General features: G+C 43.6%; 1 protein-coding gene across 2 annotated transcripts in view; it reads left to right on the top strand.

Moving 5' to 3' along the window:
* DIS3L (DIS3 like exosome 3'-5' exoribonuclease) overlaps positions 1–20,585 on the top strand; it is a 31,056-nt gene that overhangs the window by 8,939 nt on the left and 1,532 nt on the right. For both annotated transcript variants that reach the window (XM_075207593.1, XM_075207592.1), the window contains exons 3-16: positions 1,098–1,226; positions 1,359–1,494; positions 2,389–2,565; positions 2,648–2,726; positions 3,338–3,514; positions 3,610–3,779; positions 3,924–4,085; positions 4,394–4,638; positions 5,423–5,515; positions 6,004–6,531; positions 8,475–8,629; positions 10,453–10,619; positions 10,889–11,034; positions 11,560–11,731. In XM_075207593.1, coding sequence (XP_075063694.1) covers positions 1,098–1,226; positions 1,359–1,494; positions 2,389–2,565; positions 2,648–2,726; positions 3,338–3,514; positions 3,610–3,779; positions 3,924–4,085; positions 4,394–4,638; positions 5,423–5,515; positions 6,004–6,531; positions 8,475–8,629; positions 10,453–10,619; positions 10,889–11,034; positions 11,560–11,731 — 2,536 coding nt within the window. The remainder of the gene's footprint in view (positions 1–1,097; positions 1,227–1,358; positions 1,495–2,388; positions 2,566–2,647; positions 2,727–3,337; positions 3,515–3,609; positions 3,780–3,923; positions 4,086–4,393; positions 4,639–5,422; positions 5,516–6,003; positions 6,532–8,474; positions 8,630–10,452; positions 10,620–10,888; positions 11,035–11,559; positions 11,732–20,585) is intronic.

Genomic DNA, 20,585 nt, shown 5'->3' with positions numbered 1-20,585 from the left:
TATAGCTGGAATAACTACATTTCAAGCATTAGTCTTATTTATAAAGCCAGTTAAGCAACAATTTAACTCTACTTCATATCAATGGCTGCGTATTAATGAGTTGAATATTGCACATGTTTACAGCTAACTAGTGTCCATGATGCTCTCTCTCACCCATTTGCACCAGGTGATCATTCTGAGCAGCAGGTAGAGTGTGAGTGGCCAGCTTGTAGACCTGCTCTGCAAAACTGTTGATTGATGCAGTCACACAGTGGCTTCAGATGCCTAATGTAGTGAACAAAGAACTGTCATGCTGCATATATAAAAATTATGACTTTGCAAGTTTAAGAAGAATCATGATTTGTTTAGTGGTGCAATGTTTTGCTTGTCCTATCATTGCTGAAGGGGTTAACATACCAAATAAATGCAAAGTGAGTCCCTCCAACACTGAACCTATTTCAGCTTCCCATAGAGGGCCAGAGACATACAAACACAATTAACATTCATTATATACTCCTCCGACAGGGTTTTATCCAAAGTGGCCATAGGAATGATAAATATGCACTTTATCTCTGCAACAAATTTGATTTGTGTAACGATTTCCATTCAGATATGGCTATCAGTGAACATCACAGCGCTCCCTTTTTATGAAGTGTAATGGACAGCATCCAGTGCTCTGGGAAACCTTAACTGCTTAGCAATTACAGAGCTGCGGTTTCTCTACCTATTTATTTAGATTTTAACACATATTTAATTGATTTGAAAGCTAAATAAAATGCTTTTTACACCTGAGATAATATTAAGAAAGAAGAAGCTGAAATATAGTTTTAATCCATCTGCTTCCCTGATTTCTAAAAGTCTTGTATGATTGTTGTGATTTCATTGAATGGAATGTTGACAAAGTCAACAAGTACTCCGGTAATTTCACTGGTTCCTGCTGAATGATTGGACTGCATTCTCATGAATATTGGTTCAGCTCAGAGAATGGCTGCCCCCACTGTCTATAGGTGACGGGTGCTTTCTAAGAGCATTGTTTCTTTATCCGAGCTTATCTGGTTAGCTACATTAGTAATGAGCAATAACAAATGCAAGTACTTTTTTTTTTTTATTATTTCCAGGCAGTATAAGAAGCTGCGCTCTCAGCTGCGTGATGCTCGCCATGATTGCATATTTTTTCCAAATGAATTTCAGCATTATGCCTACCTCCCCCGTGATATGGGCGAGTCTGTGGAAGACTGGCAGAGAAGGTATTGTTCTTCTTTGGTTGTGGCATGTACCTCTTACTGACTACCCTGGCTGAGCAATTATTAATCAGAACCACATCAAACTTGTTTTGTTGAGTTGCAGAGTGATGGTTTCTCTCCCTCTGGCGTCCGCAGGTGTATTTACAACTCCTGTGTGTGGTACTACCAGCACTGCCGGGCTGTTGTCCCTGTCATTATGGTGACAGAGAACAAAGAGGTGATAAGGAGATACGGCAGTGAGACAGAAGGTGTTTACGTCTTATCGTTTAAGGTCAGTGTGTGGGTCAAGAATTACATTTAGAAAGAAGCATTACGGAACAAGTCCTGTACATTCTTCAAAAATTGCAATATGCGTAGAGCAGTGTGTATTGTATTGTGTGTAGACATGCTGTGGTCTATAGTTCTAAATCTCCCACTTTGGTGAGCCTAGATATTTCTTAATTATTAGTGCACTTTGGTTAGTTTATGTTCTCCTTACCTTGAAGAATAACCCAACAGATTTTGTTAATACAGGTGAAGGATTGTGCTTACCGTTTAGCATTTCAGATTAGCAGTTCTAATGTTCTATACAATGTATAGCATGGCCTTCTGGCAGCAGAGGGTTTACTGATAAAACTGCATGTCAGGTGTAGAACCAGAAATGTCAGTAGCAGACTTGTTATCATACTCTTTCATGCCTCTCCCACTAAACTTCTGTTTTCCAGATGTTGTGCTAGTCATCCACCATAGAGGAAAACAGGTGTTCTACTTATCTGTTCTTGTTATAGGAGTCGCTGGTCTCTAGGACAAAAAGACTAAGAACAATAAAACTACTGAACATGAAACAGTCATTTTGTTTTGCTCAGAAAAGACCAGATGTAAACAGACTCTTTGTAGTATAGTCCTTTCCACACAATTTGTGACACTGGTTGTGTGTTCTATATAACACAATCGAGGGGGAAGAAAAGATATTCTATATTGATATTATGATACATTCAGAATGATGAAGTGACACGTGCATAGAGTACAGTGTAGTAATTAAGGAGGATGAGTGCACCCCGTAATACAATTAATGTTCTTACTCTCTTAGTACAAGGTGTGAAATTGTAGGAAAGTCTGTTAAATCACTGAAAGCTCTCTGTAAATACCATGCAGATTTACATGTAGTTAATGGCCTTCCAAACAGAGTTACTTGGAGACCTTCTGGCCAGATCTGAAGGGAGCACTAGAACTATACGAGTCTCTGAGACAGGCTCAGCACGAGCGCGAGATTGAGAGCCGGGAGAGTAATGGTAGGGAGTACCAGGAGCACCTTCCCGTGGAGGTTCTGGAAGCTGGCATTAAGTCTGGTAGATATAAGCAGGTGAGTCTGGTGGCCGGTCACATACATGTAAGTAGAGAGCAGTTGCAGTAGGATGCACTGATCCCGTCCTGTCTCTGTGCAGGGTGTACTCAGCGTAAACAAGCACCGCTCTCAGCTGGAAGCGTTTGTACGACTTCAGGGCCTCGGAGACAAAGACACAGGTTAGAGAGAGCAGCTGTTGAACCTACACTATTGTCCTTTTACCCAGAATTTAAATTTGCAGACCTCAAATGGGCACATTGAGGATTGGCATTTTTGGTTTTTCTACACTTAAAACTAAAGCTTTAATACTACTTGCCCCTCAAGCTTGGCATAATCGCTTTCTCCTTTAATACCTCCCCTCTGTATCCTCCATCTTTAAAGATCAAAGAGCAAATGACTTCTGTATATGCTATTTGTTGTTGGGGCTGGAATGTTCAAATGGGTGTTATAGTATATACGTAATTGATTAAGGTTGAGAGAAATTTGGACTGTATGGAAGGGGTCCACATCAGCTGACTGATTTAATCTGGCCACAAATATGAATGATAATCCATACATTACTGAAATAATGAATGGGGGGGGGATTGCAAGAATTGAAATGCAGTCATAAACATTATTAAATCCTCTTACACCACCACTGATAGGCCATTCTATGGATCATGACACACACATGTTTTTTCCCACAAGTCTGACTCTAGCAATTCTTGGTGTGAGCAGCCAGCAGAATAGATGCCTCATGTATAGGGAGACCTTTCTTACAAAATAAGACTGTGGACTATATCTGTCCCAGACCTGCAGAGTGATGTTCTCATCCATGGTACCAAGACCCGAAACAGAGCAATCCATGGAGATGTGGTGGCTGTGGAGATTCTTCCTAAATCTGACTGGAAGGGGAGGACCAGAGCACTATGTGAGAATGAGGCCGATGAGAGATCTGGGGATACGGAGAGTGAGCTTCTAATGACTGGTGAGTTAAAGGGCTTGGGGAGAGTCGTGTCATGTGCTAAGTACATGGATCCGGGGCACAGTTATTATCGGAGACTTTATCATGTCTGTCTTCAGGTCGTGTGGTGGGAGTGCTGCAGCGGAATTGGAGGGATTATGTGGCTACTTTTCCATCCAAGGAGGAGATTCAAAGCCAGGGTAAAAATGCCCAAAGGGTACTTGTAACCCCTTGGGACTATAGAATCCCCAAAATCCGGATCAGCACCCAGCAAGCAGAAGCTCTGCAGGTGAGTTAAACATATACACATATCTATGTATGACTGGTTAGAATATGAGCCATTGAAATGATCTCTTTGGTTTTTCGTCAAGGACAACAGGACCATTACTTCCACACCTCCCAATTCTATTATTATTTTCTTTTGTCTTCTCAGGATTATCGCGTGGTTGTGAGAATTGACTTCTGGGAGTCGTCCTCTCTTTATCCAAATGGACACTTTGTGCGAGTCCTAGGACGCATTGGTGATCTGGAGGCAGAAATTGCAGCTATTTTGGTGGAAAACAGTATTAGTATGAAGCCCTTCTCTGAAGCGCAGGTCAGTTCTTTACAGCTAATTATAGCAAGCTGTAAAAAGGAAAATGTATAATTTTAAGTGACCACTATTCTTATTCAGCCTGTTATTTTAGATGCTATAATCTAACTATGCAATGTGAATGCATTTATTAATTGAGCATATGTCCATAGGTGCCACTTCTATAGGGCCCTCTATTCTCTAGGGCCCTCTATTCTCTAGAGATTTAATTTGTAATGGAGCAGATTGGAAATATCCAAAGTAGATTAGGATCCGTCGGACAAAATGTTATTTCTTGTCTGCTAACACAATGATGTGACGTCTCTCCACAGCTTGAAGAAATGCCAACTAACACTGCAGAAAACCCATGGCGGGTGGAACCGGAGGAGGGTGATCGACGGGATCTGCGCGAGACTCATTTGGTGTTCAGCATTGACCCCAAGGGCTGTGAGGATGTGGATGATGCCCTGTCCATCCGGGCACTAAATAGTGGGCACCTGGAAATGGGAGTTCACATTGCCGATGTCACACACTTTGTGAAGCCTAATTCTTACACCGACATGGAAGCAAAGGCAAGGTTAGCATAACTAGATTGCCACCAGTCCTAACCTGCGGAGGGTGTCAATGCTCAATCAGGCAGCAGCTAAACTGGCAGAGAAAGGGTCATCTGCTAAACTAGTGACTGTCACATTCTAAACCTGTGCGGTTAAATTGCAACCTAAAACATAAAAAGGCATCACGGAACTTTTACAAATGTATGTAACAGATTCCATAATGTAACAGAACAGAGGTTATATGACGATGCATGTACTGCATGCAAGCTATTGTATTGTTGTTTTCCTCTTTAGAAATAGAAGTGGCCCTCTGTTATTTGCTTCCTAAACACTGGAAGTCTGATGGCATCAACTTGAGCCACACAAATCATAGCTGTATTTCAAGTATAGTTCTGATAAGGGTTGTTTAGCTTTAGTCATTCTTTAAAACAGGGTGCTATAGAAAACCACCATAGTAGTATGTTAGATGTTGTGTATCTGTGTCACTTTCCATGTTTACCATGATTGTAGTACACCTAGCTACTGCTTTGTCCATATCTGTCATACTTGTCCATGTCTATATTTTCTCTACAAGCTGTGGTGCTGTTTCAGTTCATCCATTCTCTTCTCACTGTAATGGAATGTCTTGTGTTCTTATACTGCTGCAAAAGTGTGTATACTGCTTCCTGCCCATACTCTTGTCTGACAAATCAAATTCTCCATCCCTCTTAATACTAACAAGTTCCCTTTCACACAAACTGCAGTCTCTGCTCCTTGCATCTGTCATTTTGCCCCCAGTATTATGTCTTTTCTCTTCCCCCTGTACAGGGCTACCACATACTACCTTGCTGATCGCCGCTACGACATGCTGCCTCCCATCCTGAGTGCAGATCTCTGCTCCTTACTGGGGGGTGTTGACAGGTAATCTTGTGATCAAGCTTTTGGTTATTCTATAAGAATACAAACTCAAAATAAAGTTCAAACATTGATGTGTGCAAAATTCTGAGGCACATTGGGCTCTCACAGTCTCTCCTCTTTACCCCCCACACTCCTGTTCAAAATATTATTGCTTTTTTTATTTATGTTTTTAGAACATTAATCTTCTGCCTATTTACATTTATTTATATAAATGCACAAACTGCCAGAAATGCATGAACATACTCTGCAATGTCAACAGCACCACCTACTGTCATAAACATGAACAATAAATCCTCCAGTTCCTTGCACATTAAACAATTTAATTACCCATTTCTTAGTAATATTAGTACCATAATTCTACTTCTGACAGAAGCCCCTGCATTGTAAATGTGTCTTGTGTGATTCAGATTACTAACTAATGCTTTTGTACTACTATCGTTCATTGACGTTTATGCATGTGAGGCTGACATTGTCTTGTTACTTGTGCCCAGATATGCAGTAAGTGTAATGTGGGAGCTAGACAGAACCACGTATGACATCCGGAGAGTGTGGTATGGCAGGACTATCATCCGCTCTTGCTACAAGCTCAGTTATGAGGTGGCTCAGCAGCTGCTAGATGGTCATCTTGAGCCACTTAACACGGAGGCTGAGCTGCAGCCACTTTTACAGGACCCTGTCCAGCTGGATCGTCTCTTATGGGCAGTACGTAAGCTGACTGAGGTTGCTCAAGCTGTCAGGTCACGGAGAGATCAGAGTGGAGCCCTGGAGCTGGAAGGAGTTGAGGTTCGGGTCCAGTTGGGGGAGGATAAGAGTATTGATGACTTGGTCCCGAAGCAGCCTTTGCAGGTGCATGAGACTATAGCAGAATGCATGATCCTAGCCAATCACTGGGTAGCCAAGAAAATCTGGGAGTGTTACCCTCAACAAGCATTGCTCAGACTGCACCCGCCACCACGACAGGAGTTCTTCAAAGAGTTGAAAGAGAGTGCACAGGCAAGGGGATTTTACATCGACACACGGTGAGTTGTTTTCACTACGTTTAACTAGCGGTAAATTATTATATATGTTCTCTAGCAGGTGTTGGGCGGTTTACATTACTTGTGAACAATAAATGAGTGTAAATGAATGTAAATAATGCAGACGCAGGGATTGACAGTCAGACTGTTGAACTATTTTAATTAAATAGTTTATGTAGTGGTATAGCTGCTGTGTCAACAGTGTGTCCCATAGTTCTTCTATTACTACATTGTAAAACTGCAAAGCAAAAGGTATTGCAGTAAGTTGCTGCTCCTGGTATATACCTACATTGCAATGTATTCATATGACCAAAGCTATAGTTTCTATAAAAGAGAGTGTATCCATATTTATTATATGTTTGCTCACAGTATTGGAATCGGGCTGGCAGACAGACTTCAGCCCAGGGGGCATGCACATAGCACTGGACCATAAGTAGTGGCCCATCCTTAAATGGTGGTTTACAATATATATTGGCTGATTATAATGGGGTATATATTTGTATCATATTATAGCAATATATTATATGTTATATTACAGTACTGAGCACAGGGGCTAATTTATAAAAGTGTAAGAATCTTTTACTTTAAAAAAACAGAAGGTTTTTGCTAGCAAAAGGGCTTGAGCAGAGCTTTGAATGTCAATCTGACACCCTGACCCAGAGCTGGTTTAAGGCTCTAGGGGGCCTCTATGATGTTACATGGTTATCATTTTAGACAAATACACAGCCAATACTACTGTTAGTTGCACACAGCTCTGCCTTCACAAGCACTACTGTGTGAAGCGGGACATACCTCCCAACTGTCCTTGCAGTCAGAACAAATCCTGACTAAGTGAGACAGTCACCGAAATTCGGGACTGTCCCACCAGATTCAGGACAGTTGGCAGATTGTCCTGCTGTCTCCTACCTGTTCTTGTCACTTTCACCACCTGTGGCTGCTGGTGTCTTTAGGTCAGTTGCTGCTTGTCTGGATCCTGGAATGTTGGGGGCCCTATTTGGCTGAAAAAAATGGGTACATGAAATTTAGAAAACTCCAGCCAGCCCCAGCATTTATTCAATAGCACCCACCTTCTATAATTAGGCCTCCCTACAGCTCCAACATTAAAATAGTACTCACATTTGATAAATAGATCTATTTTCCTCCAACCAGCCCCAACATTATTAGTATTACCATTTAATAAATAAACCCACTTCTCTCCCTCCAAACAGCCTATTGTAAATAGCATTTACAATTAGTAAACGTAACCATTTCCCACAACAATGAAATAATTCATATTCACAATTAATAAATAGCCATCCTACCCAAACTCTGCTCCATATTCAATTTATACCCCTAAACCACCCCAGCATTAAATTAAAGGTTCCATCAACTCACCTTAAATTGATAGGCCCCGTTATTAAATTAAATGGCCCCACCATCACCCCACAAATAAATTAATACCACCCACCATTAAATAATTAGCTCTGACCCACAGTTCACCATTAAATGAATAGCTTATCTCCCTCCGAAATTATAATAGAAACCTCCTCCACCTCAGCAATAAATTAATAGCATTTACGTTTAATAAATCTATTTCCCACAGCCATCACTGCCATTTAATTTATATTTAATAAATACACCTAATATTCCCCAAACAGCCCTACATTCAATTAATAACTCCCAAACCACTCCAGCATTCAAACGTTCAATCACCCCATCTTAAATGGATAGGCTATTAAATAGCCCCACAAATAAATTAAATTGCTCCATCACTCCACAAATAACATAGCGCCCATTAAATAATTAGCTCCCACCAGCACTCCACTATTAAATGAATAGCCCACCTCCCACATTATATTAAGATTCCCTCTCCCCGTTCCCTCACACATTTGTATTAAGATCTTCCTTCAGATCTTAAGGCACCCAATATACCAACCTATTTTTTTTGTCTGCATTTTCCGTTCCAGATCGAATAAGTCTTTGGCAGATTCTCTGGATAAAGCAGATGACCCATCTGACCCTTTGGTAAATCGGTTGCTGCGAGCGATGGCCACACAAGCAATGTCCAACGCTCAGTATTTCTCCACCGGCTCCTACACAGAGGATGAGTTCTATCACTATGGTGAGTGTGGAGTTGTGTTTAATATGGGGGGTAGCAGAGCTTCTTAATTTTGTTTTTAATTTGGCTTCAATTAATTGCAGCATGTAAGAAACTATAATTATTTTGGATGTGACAGACTTCCAGGCTTCTGAGTAGCAAACCAATACTGTGTACAGATTGGTGGGTTCCCCAATCTGTAATGGAAGTGTAGATTATAACAGAAGAGACTGACATGCTGTGGTCCTTATATGATAGAGGTGGATGTATATTTTGCTAGTTTTAATGGGGGAGTGGGTTATTAAATAACGTTGATATTTAAGTGTTACAATTATACCATACAAGAACCTTCTAGATAATATAATAATAAAAATATGACTTCTAATCTCTCCTCTTCCTGGACACCAACTCTGCTTTTGACATAACTGTGTATTCTCTATCCTTCTCTTCCTTCTCTTATGTCACGGTATGCAGAACTATTTCCTCTTGTTCTGTAACAAAAACACACTGTATATAAAAGACAACTGAATCACTAACTTACATAGCGTTGAACTCTATACAACAAGCACCCTGTTTGCAGTTGCAAATCAATTATTACTATCATTTATCTATTTGGTACCACAGATTTCGTAGAGCCGGTCAATCGTATAAATACAGATAGACATGAACCCATTACGTATAAGTAGCACAGATGAGCGTAAGTAACACTGTGGGGACTCGCACAGAATGTAGCAAAAGACATGCCAGAACATACCAGGGAGTCGGACAGTAGACTGAGATGAGACCGTATGTAGAGGGCCCTGCTCGCGAGAGCTTACATTCTAGAGCTCACAATTGTACATTCTTGTGGTACTAGCCTTCTACACATCTCTTAATACCTAGCTGGAGTTTAAACGTTTTGCCTTACTGTGTATATAAACTGCCATTGCATATAATATGAAAGAGGTCTATGTTCTAGAGAGCTTACAGTCTATTTAGGTTTGTGAAAACACACAGTGGATATGTAAATGCTAAACATGACTGTGTTTTACAGAGTGGTGGAAGTGGGGGTGTATACGGTGGTATGCCATACCGCTACTGTTCCTGCTGCCTTCATTGTAAAGCTATCCCATTCTATTCAATTACATTTCTTCATACCGCCACTTCTAATTGTCCACTTCCACCACTGGTTTTACAACATATCTAGACAATTTAGTGTTGAAGACAAACGGACAGTGTGTCAATTTGAGGTGAATAGAGTGGAGATCCAGAAGTAAGCTGCACTCAGAGATAACTCTATAGGAGTGATGCAGTAGTATTAGTGGATAATAGAGAAAGGAGACCATTCTGCTTGAAGTGATGAAGTAGCCTTGGAGTATGTAAAAATATGTGGGATGAGATGTATGAAGGTGCAGGTGACTGGATTGCTTTACATGTAAGCAGAATTACTTTGCAGCTGATCTAATGGGGAGCCCTGACAGTACCTTAACTGAAACGCTATCTGGTGGAAATTCTGGAGAGTGAGCCGTTTCTAGCAGCTGGGATTAACATGGACTGTAACTGTAGGGGTGAAAGACAGGAAATGGTCACACCAGAAGGGAGGAGACTAAAGTAGTCAGGTTGTGAAAGGATGAGGACATATATAGATGTTAGTAGCTGTTTTAGATAGAAGAGGATGGATTTTGGCAGTTTTACCGAGGTATATGTGAGTTTGTAGTGTTCTCTCTGTTCCATCAAAATATAGGTTATGAGGCCCAAATTGTATTGGAAATGTCCCTAGCTGTGTTTTTTTTGTGTTTGTTTTTGTTTTTTTACCTTTTGTGTGCATTGCTGTGTTAGACATGCCTTTTGTGTGACTTTTGCCTTAGGCTTGGCTCTTGACAAATACACCCACTTCACTTCTCCGATCCGTCGTTACGCTGATATTGTAGTGCACCGGCTTCTCCTGGCTGCCATCTACACAGGTCCAAAAGATAATCTGCTTGGAAACAAGGACCTGGAGGAGCTGTGTCGGCACATTAATGTTCGGAACCGGGTGAGCAGACCTGATATGTCTTATACCTTAATTAAACGTGCCTTTACTATACAAATTTTCTTGTAACATTAAGATTGTTCACTTCTTTGCCTAATTCAATGATTACATCCATGTGATATTGCCCTGGGAAGAGCATTGAGCGATGGGTCTTGAAACATGGGTTTCTGATGTCTCAGTCCTAATATGATGTTCTTTGATCCAGTCTGTATGTGAGGACAAAGGAAAATCAGTAGAACTTTAAGGATCAATTGTCCCTTTCTACACTGCAGGCAGCCCAGCACTGCCAAAAACAGTCCACTGAGCTTTTCCAGTGCATGTTCTTCAGAGATAAAGACCCTGAGAGCAACGATCGCTGCATTTGTGATGCCATAATATACTCCATCCGCACCAATGGAGTGTTACTCTTTATACACAGGTAGGTGTGTGTCTACTGTAATATGTAATGCTAATGTTGTGTATAAAAAGCTTTGGCAGCCAATGAAAAGCTCTCCCCTGTAACAGGTAAGGTTGGAAATAGTTTCAAATAAGTATTTCCTGCCCAGAATCTTCTAACATCGTTTGGCATCATAGATTAAGCGTCTGTCCAATTAACACCTAGGGACATGATTGATTACTTGAAGCTCATACAAGATTGACTGCGGCAGTGTTCAATTTTAAGAAGATTAGAGAACAACACAGCAATTTTAGGCAGCACAACAAAACAATTGGTCACTGTTATGAGGCTTAATCACCCATGTAGCCTAACCTATTTTTCTGGGTCAAAACATCACTGAATATTTAATTCAAGCTCTGAAAAAGTAATACACTAGTCTGAGTTTTAATAATTATTTGACAAAAACAAATGAAGACTTTCCTGGCACAAGGGCCGTGCATTTTATTTATTAGAATCTCTGTTTACTGAAGTAGAGGCTTATGAAGTAAGTGTGTTTTTTTCATGCAGGTACGGCATAAAAGGAGCAGCATATCTTCGGAATACCGAGGGCTTGGTAATATCCTTTGCTGATGATGGATGTCATTGGACGCCTGGATCCTTGCAACGCCAACCTGACCGAATCACAATAGTGTCTGAGGGTGGGCAGCAAACATCGTTCTGCTTGTTTGATCACGTGACTGTAAGTACAAAAAACTTTTACTTGGTCACTAAACATATGTAAAAATCTTGCATTATTATAGTAAAACATACATTGGGATACGATGTAAAGTAAACAATGGTCACTTTCAGGTTTAGTTAAAGTATATGTAAAGCCATTATTTAACATTACTGTTTTTTGGGGGGGTTTTAATAACGACTGTGCATTACTGAGCTGAATGATATACATGAAATAGTCCACCATGGTTCTGCAGCACGAGTCACAGCAGCCGCAGTCTCTGCATTCTCAGTTTCTTGTCCTATATCCAAACCCATTAGGACACTGTCCTAAGGAAGTGAGAGATGCTTCAGTTGTGGTGGGGAGGTAATACGTGAATGTCAGGTTAACACAATGTATCTTAACTTCATGATTCATATCTGAAGATTCCTATTTTCCAGTTCGTGGTCACTTTTATTTAATAAACTTTCTGCAAAACAAAGCAAAAAAAAACAAACTATACATGCATTAAACCATAGTCGTCAACCTGTGATCACCAGTTTCTCTTTCATCCAGTCTGGGGGACACTGCTTACCATGGGTTGTGGAGGGGAGCTTGGGGAGTTGGCACCTAACTAGTTAACTTTAGTACTGCCTACAGACCCCTCCCCTCTACAATCCCCCCGCCTCTTCCTCCTCAGTTTTTTTTAGGTGCCCAGGAGTTGGGCAGCGTTTTTTAGTACTTAGTGTAAATTTTAAAACTTTTATTTCTTTTATTTGATTTTCATTTTTATTTCAGGTGGCAGCGCTGGAGTGTGTTCTACTATAGAGAACACACTCACAGCTGTGCAGCGCAGGCATTCCCCTGTCAGATGAGAGCCAGCGGCTCTCACTGACAGGGACAGGAGATGGAAGAATGGGTGCCTGATTTAGGAGTGACAAGCGGTCTCACGGACCGCTGTCACTCCTCCAGCCTCCCCGATAACCGGCGCTGCCATTACAGGCATAGAGCGCTGGTTATCGGATACTTAAGATGTCCGGCGGCCATCTTGGATTTCATCAGTCGGCACTACGGAGAGAGGAGGAAGGGGACTATACCAAAATCCCCCCTCATACATAGGAGGGGGCATCAAGGTATCTTTCGCTGCGGACACCTCAGTCTTAGAGGTCTCCAATACTCTGCCATCATCACAAGGAAGAATTATTTTTTTTTTACAAGTCATCTTCCGCTGCAGAGACAGTATTACTGAAGGGGGGGGGAGCTAAAGCATAGAGTTCCACCCTCCTTCCAGAGAGAGATGGTCTATCCCAGCCTTCTGGCGCCAAGAGAAGCCCGTAAAGAGGGAACAGAGCTGAGGGAGCAGGCACAGGACACTGCTGTTGGACTTCTCCCCTTTGTTGCCTATGGGCTAAGTAATTATTATATTATATTGTGTTTTAAAAAAATTTACAAGTACAACTTTTATGACAAGATTAGTTGGTTACTTGTTATTCACTCTGTTCTCTCCGTGCATTACTCTCTCTTTTTCTATCTCTCTACTCAGCTAAATTTAACAATTAAGTCTGTGTGTTTGGTGTGCCTTCCTTTATAAAGATGACAGAGAAGGGAAAGGGCCCTATAGCAAAATATTTCACATGTTCAAAATGTCATGTAAAATTACCCTGTGGGCAGAAGGACCCTTTGGCGCTCTGCTCTGTATGCGAAGCAGGGGTCCCCTCTGCGCAAACCCAGCAGATTTCAGTCCCACTGACGGAGGAACCGGCCTGGGTGGCCTCCCTGACACAGTCGGTTTCCTCCCTAGCACAGATGGTTTTTCAATCTAATCAGTTGCTATCTACTGTGGCTACTTCGGTGGCTAATAATTCTAGTACTCAGTTGGGCCTCCCTGTTACCACAGGTTCTATTGGAACGTCTATACCAGGACCTTCCTCTTCTCATACAGACCTAGCCCCTGTTCCCACAGAACCGGCATGGTCTACAGCATTTATAAAGGGTTTGGATAAACTAAACCAGTTACTTGAATCCCCAAACATTCCGCCTGCTGAAAGAAGGAGGCCTAGATCTGATAATACCCTTATGGTCCTTTCAGACTCTGAGGAGTTTTCAGAGGAAGAGGGGGAAATTATTTCTGATCCTGACCAGGTTTAACCTTTGGGACAGGAAGAAAGCTCTAAAAGCCAATTTATTAATGATTTGGTTTTAGCAGTGAGACAGGCGTTGGACCTCCCAGAACCGGAGGATACTACTCCTAGAGACAGAAGTCTCTTTAAGAAGGCCAAAAGAAAGGCTATCCGTTTTCCCCCTTCCGTGGAACTTAAGGATATTGCAGAAGGAGCCTGGAAACAGCCTGATAAGAGGTTCTCTGTTCCCAAAAGGTTTTCTTCCCTGTACCCATTGCAGGAGGAAGATGTGGTTCGCTGGGAGAGTATTCCGAAAGTGGATATTCCAATAACCCGATTGGCCAAGCACACTTTACTCCCAGCTCCAGGTTCTGCATCTCTGCAGGATGTCAATGACCGCAGAGAGTGGAATCCCAGTTGAAATCTATATTTACGGCTGCGGGTTCTTCCTTTAGGCCCACATTTGCTTCGGCTTGGGTGGCTAGAGCCATGGAAGCATGGGCAGACCAGCTGGCAGAGGCCTTGCAGGACTCTGATTTACCTCCCCTGGCTTTGCATTTGAAGGAGGCATCGGGGTACCTTTATGAGGCGCCCCAGAACACAGCGGCTGTATCCTCTTCTGTTCAGGCTGCATCTATTTCAGCAGGAAGAACGTTATGGCTGAAATACTGGGAAGGATATGTGGAATCAGAAAAGTCCGTGCAAACCATTCCTTTTTCTGCAGCAGGTTTGTTCGGTCCGGAATTGGATACCCTGATCTCCCAGGCAACGGGGGGCAAAAGTACTTCCTTGCCGGTATTCACTAGCAGGAGCAGAAACCCTCGGGTCAGCTCCTTTCGTCAGCCTTTTCAGGGGACCTCCTTGACTAGAGGATAGTCCTTTAGAGGCAGACAGCCCAATTCTCGAGGCTCCTCTGCCAGGGGGAGATCCTCATTTGCAGCTAGACGCCAGGCCTCCAAGACCCAGGAAAAGCCTGCGTCCTGACGACCACTCTGTTCTCCTGGAAGGGGCGCCAGTGGGGGGACGTCTGTCTTTGTTTCAGGAACAGTGGGCAGCGTCCTCCCAAGATTCTTGGATTCGGGTCATTATATCAGAGGGTTACAGGAAAGACCTGCTGGGCCCGGTTCCACATCACTTCTTCATGACCCCGCTCCCCCGAGATCCATCAAGAAGGCAGGCGATACAGGATTGTGTCGCCTCTCTTCTTTCTCAAAGAGTTATCTGCAGGGTCCTAGATTACCAGAAGGGACGGGTTTTATTCAAACCTGTTTCTGGTCAAGAAGCCGGACGGCTCCTTTCGTCCCATCCTAAACTTAAAGGGTCTCAATGTGCACTTACGGGTGGACAAATTTCGGATGGAATCCCTAAAGTCAGTGATAAACGGATTAGAGAAGAATCAGTTTATGGCATCCATAGACATAAAAGATGCATACCTCCATATTCCCATTTGGATCCAACATCAGTCTCTTCTAAGATTCTCGGTGGGATCCTTCCACTATCCGTTTCGGCCCTTCCCTTTGGCCTCTCAACGGCACCGAGGGTTTTCACGAAGATCATGTCAGTTATGGCAGCATGTCTTCACCTTCAAGGAGTTCAGGTCGTGCCCTATTCAGACGACCTGCTCATCAAATCCTCCACGGAGAATTGCTTAGGTCATCACTTATCCCTCACCTTGGCGGTTCTCGAGGGCCATGGATGGCTAATAAACTTAAGGAAATCCCAGATGGTTTTGTGTCAACGCATGGTTTTCCGAGGGCTCATTATGGACACCAGCCAGCAAAGGATGTTCCTGCCTGTCGAGAAGATCAGTTCTATTCAGAGTATTACTACTCGGGTCTTCTCTCCCAGCCCCTCAATGCACTTGTGCATGCGGCTGCTGGGAAAGATGGTGGCCTCCTTCGAGACCATCCCCTTAGGTCAAGCCCATTCTCGATGTCTTCAGTGGGATCTGTGGACGAATGGTCAGGATCCCACCTACGTTTGGATCTCCAGAGAATCTCTATCTCCAGGGTGAGAGATTCACTTCAGTGGTGGCTGATTCAGGATCACAAGACAGTGGGCAGGTGTTTCGCTCCATGGTCTTGGATCATAGCCACGACGGACGCCAGCCTAAAAGGTTGGGGGGGCGGTAATCCTGCACCTCAGGCTCCAGGGACTTTGGTCGGTTCTGGAATCAGCCCTATCCATAAACGTGCTGGAGTTGAAGGCAATTCTACTGGCCCTATGGGGGGCCCAGTCCCTCCTCCAGGGCCACCCTGTCGGAGTTCAGTCAGACAATGCCACAGCCGTGGCATATGTCAACAGGCAGGGAGGAACCAGGAGTGCAGCTGCAATGAAAATTGCAGCTCAAATTTTGGTTTGGGCAGAACAGGGGGAGTGGTCACTCCATCCGGAGGTTTTCCAGTCCCTGGTTCAGAGATGGGGTCTTCCGGACATAGATCTCAGGGCTTCCAGACACAACAAAAAGGTTCACAGGTTCTGCGCAAGGGCAAGAGACCCCTTAGCGGTGGCAGTGGACGTCATGACGATGTCATGGGAGTTCAGGTTGGGATACCCGTTTCCTCCGATCCCCATGCTTCCTCGCGTACTCAGACGAGTAAGGCAGGGAGGTCTGCCAGTAATTCTAATAGCTCTCTCATGGCCGCGCTGAGTCTGGTACGCGGACATAATCTCTATGGCGGAAGGACAGGGTTTCCGTCTTCCGTCTCGAGACGACCTTCTTCTGCAGGGTCCCTTCCGTTACCAGAATTTACCTCAGCTCAGTTTAACGGCATGGCTGTTTAAGCCTGCCTCTGGAGGGCTAGAAGTTTTTTTTTCCCCCAGCGTGGCGCACACTATGATGCGAGCCAGAAAGCCGGTCTCAGCTCGCACCTATCTCCGGATTTGGAAGGCCTATATCAGATGGTGCGAAAATAGGACATGTCACACGTCCTCCTTTCGTCTTCCTCGTTTATTGGCTTTTCTTCAAGATGGCCTGGAAGCAGGCCTTCGTTCAGGTTCCCTAGGAGTTCAGGTATCGGCACTTTCAGTCTTTTTTTTTCACCTGAAATTAGCGGATTTGCCAGATATTAGGACTTTCCTTCAGGGAGTCTTGCATATTCAGTCTCCCTATGTTCCGCCTACAGCACCGTGGGATCTCAACCTGGTGCTGGACATGCTTAAAGGGCCTCCCTTTGAGCCATTATTTGTGGCAGATTTGAAGTGGTTGACCTGGAAGGTCCTCTTTCTTTTGGCTATTGCATCTGCGCGTAGGGTTTCAGAATTAGGAGCTCTGTCTTGCCGGGAACCATATCTGGTTTTTCACAAAGGACAGAGCGGTTGAGAACCCTCCCTTCCTTCGTTCCTAGAGAGTTTCGGCTTTCCATCTGAAACAGGAAATTGTAATTCCGGTCTTTTCTCCAACTTCCCATTCGGATTCTATGGAAAAGTTAGATCTGGTTAGGGCTCTCCGCGTTTATGTCAAAGGAACTTCTGTAATCAGGCGTACTGTTTTCTTGTTTGTTCTTTATGATGCTAATAAGAGAGGCTAGCCAGCCTCAAAACAGTCCATTGCAAAATGTATTACGGCTAGCATTAGGCAAGCTTACATAAGCCTAACCGTCCGGTGCCAGAGAGACTTACGGCCCATTCTACCAGATCGGTAGGGGGGTGTCTTGGGCAGCGAGATATGGGGCTTCTGCAGACTAGCTTTGCAGGGCAGCCACCTGGTCCTCTGTCCACACCTTTACAAAGGTTTTCCAGTTTAATATATTTGCTTCCGCGGATGCAAATTTCGCTCGTAATGCTTTACGAGCGGGGCTTTCAGAGTAGTCCCACCCTTAGGGAGCTGCTTTAGAACGTCCCCATGGTAAGCAGTGTCCCCCAGACTGGATGAAAGAGAAAAGAGGATTTATGTACTTAGGTTAAATCCGTTTCTCTGATTCCGTCTGGGGAACACTGCGATCCCTCCCTTTTGCCTTTCCTCTATATGCTCTTGGTTGATTGACCTATCTCCTTGGGGCTTTTTAAAAAACTGAGGAGGAAGAGGCGAGGGGATTGTAGAGGGGAGGGGTCTGTAGGCAGTACTAAAGTTAACTAGTTAGGTGCCAACTCCCCAGCTCCCCTCCACAACCCATGGTAAGCAGTGTCCCCCAGACGGAATCAGAGAAACGGATTTAACGTAAGTACATAAATCCTCTTTTATTAAATCAGAGCATACATTATGGTGAAAATTAGAAGAAACGCTCCCTGTATAGCTCATTTCCTTCTTCTTAAAGCACAATCCTGCCTTTCTCCCATATTTTAAAAACAATAGTATAACCGAACAGAACAAACTTTCAGAGCAAAGGGAGGGTGCGCAATGTCCCCCAATGGAGTCAGAGAAACATATTTTATGGTGAGTAAAAATCCTCTTTTCTACGATTGGGCTAAACTGCGGTACATTGGGGACATATCAAAGCTGCTTCTAAGGGATGGTTTGCTCTGGAACGGCTGCCTGCAACACTGTGCAGCCAAAGCTCGTATCTGCGGATGTAAAGCCCTGCAACCTATGGAATCTTGCAAATATATGAATGGACAACCACAATGCCACTCTGCACAATTGCTCTGCTGAGGCCCAAGAAACCGCAGCAGCCCTGGTGGAGTGAGCCTTCATAGCCTCTGGTACAGAACGAGAGGCCTGGACCTATGCCAACCGCTTGGTGGAAGTTATCAATCAAGCAGTGGATTGCTTAGAGGCAGGCCAACCTTTCTTGTGTGCGTTATAAAGGGTGATGAGATCATTCGTCCTATTAACGTAGGACATGCAATCAACATAGCACCGAAGGGTGTGGACAACATAAAACCGTTATAAAGACTCCTACAGAAGACAAGGAAGGATGGATGGAGGGGTCACCAGAAAGACATTTGAGTAAAACCTCTGCCCTCTGCCCTGGTGCGGGACTGGGACAATTACCTTGATGCATAGGAGTTTCCTGATGGCCTCCTGGAGTGCAAGGAGTCTGAGGGAACGGCCATGGTGAAGAACCGTCGCTTGGGAAACTGGAGTAAGTCTATGACATAACCCTGGGTAACAACCCCCCCCAAGAATCTGTGGTGGATGCCCGCCACCGCTCCTGGAAATGAAGTTGACAAGCTCCCACCATTGATTCCTCTAGATGAATCCTGCCATGCTGTGGGCTTGTCACAAAGTTTAGGGGCCCTGCGTCTAGATGGGCTCCTGCCCCTATTGTATGCTCTTCTGGGAGCCAAGTACTGACCTATCGAGGGGGCACCACACTGCGACCAAAGGTGCTAAAACGAGTCTGCTTCGGGTTGGAGGAGGTGACTGGAAGAGAGGTACTCTTGCTCCCTGTGGTCACCTGAATAACATGCTTCAGTTTTGAACCAAACAGCGAGGTGGGGGGGCCTCAAAGGTGCATAACCATAGGGTGCAGCGGGCCACAGTGATGAGACCCTAATGTTTAGTTTATCTAAACCGCATCCCTAGTTGCCTGACCCACCTACTCAGAGGCCTCCTGGATGTGCTTGCTAAAATGAGTTCAGCTCTCGAAACACCCTCATGGAGACCCTTTGATAACTGCTCTGACCATAGCTTAATGGCCCTGTTAACCTAGGCTATGGCCATGTTGGGTCTAAATAAACTGCCTGCCGCCACGAAAACAGAGCAGAGAACAAGGTCACATTTCTTGTCTGTAGGATCTCTCCGCAAAACCCTGTCCTGGGTAAAAAGCAGGGTTGACATTACTTTGGGGAGAATTGAATTCCCCCCCCCTAAAAGTCTACAAGCTAATGAGGCCAGATGGTATATGTCCAAGGATATGAGAGCATAAAGGGATGCTGATAACACTCTAACAAAATAATTTAGCTAGTCTATATTGTCGTTGTTCTAAAGTACTGGGAAAGAGCAAACGTGGGCCTCCTTCACAAAATTGGAAGTAGAGAAGACTGGTAACTACAGACCAGTGAGCTTGACACTAGTAGTGGGGAAATTAAAGACATTACTGCTAGCAGGAAAAAATGTAATATTTTAATCCAAGAAGGCAGCTGCTTGAAGAGAAGTAGACAAGTCCCCTGAAGATACTGCACTGCAGGTAGGAGGCTGTAACAGGTTACAATGACTCCTTTGAGTAGGACGACTGTAGCTGACGATGCTGGTTAGTCCTCCCACTGACACATGATCTGGAGAGCATGGCACAAGTCTCCATGGAGAACCGCACTTTAGGTTCCTCTGCTGCTTCTGAGTTAATTGAGGCCACTTACACTAGATTAACAAATTCATTGTTTGCATATGGCTTCAAATGTGTATTTGCTGATGACATTTAGCTATGTAGGGTAATTAGCAGAGCAGGATTGTTTTTTTTTGCTACAGAAAGATTTAGAGAAAAGGGCAAACTGGACTGTAACATGGTATATTTAATGTAGAATAAGATCTATGAATCTTGGTCATAGCAGTAACTATGCTACTTACACGTGAAATAGAATAGTTTTGGAAAGACATTGGAATAATAGTTGACAGAAAGCAGTGTAGCAGCACACAGTGCCAGGCAGCAGATGCGAAGGCAAATAAAATTCAGGGACACATAAAATTGGTGTTAAATGCATATGATGCAAACATAGCATTACAAGTCAATAGTTAGATCACATCTAGAATATGGGGAGCAGTTAAGCACATCAGTGGATGTTGAAGGTTTTTAAAAAAAAGGAAGGTTTTAAAGAGAATTTAGAAAAACTAGGTTTGTTTATATTAGAAGAAAAGCTGCATTAGGTACTCGGTGAATTAAAATGAGTTCAATACAAGG

The sequence above is a fragment of the Mixophyes fleayi genome, chromosome 4 (assembly GCF_038048845.1).
Source record: "Mixophyes fleayi isolate aMixFle1 chromosome 4, aMixFle1.hap1, whole genome shotgun sequence".
In the NCBI taxonomy this organism is placed as follows: domain Eukaryota; kingdom Metazoa; phylum Chordata; class Amphibia; order Anura; family Limnodynastidae; genus Mixophyes; species Mixophyes fleayi.
Note: the sequence above shows the minus strand (reverse complement) of the source record. Positions and strands in the feature narration are given on the sequence as shown.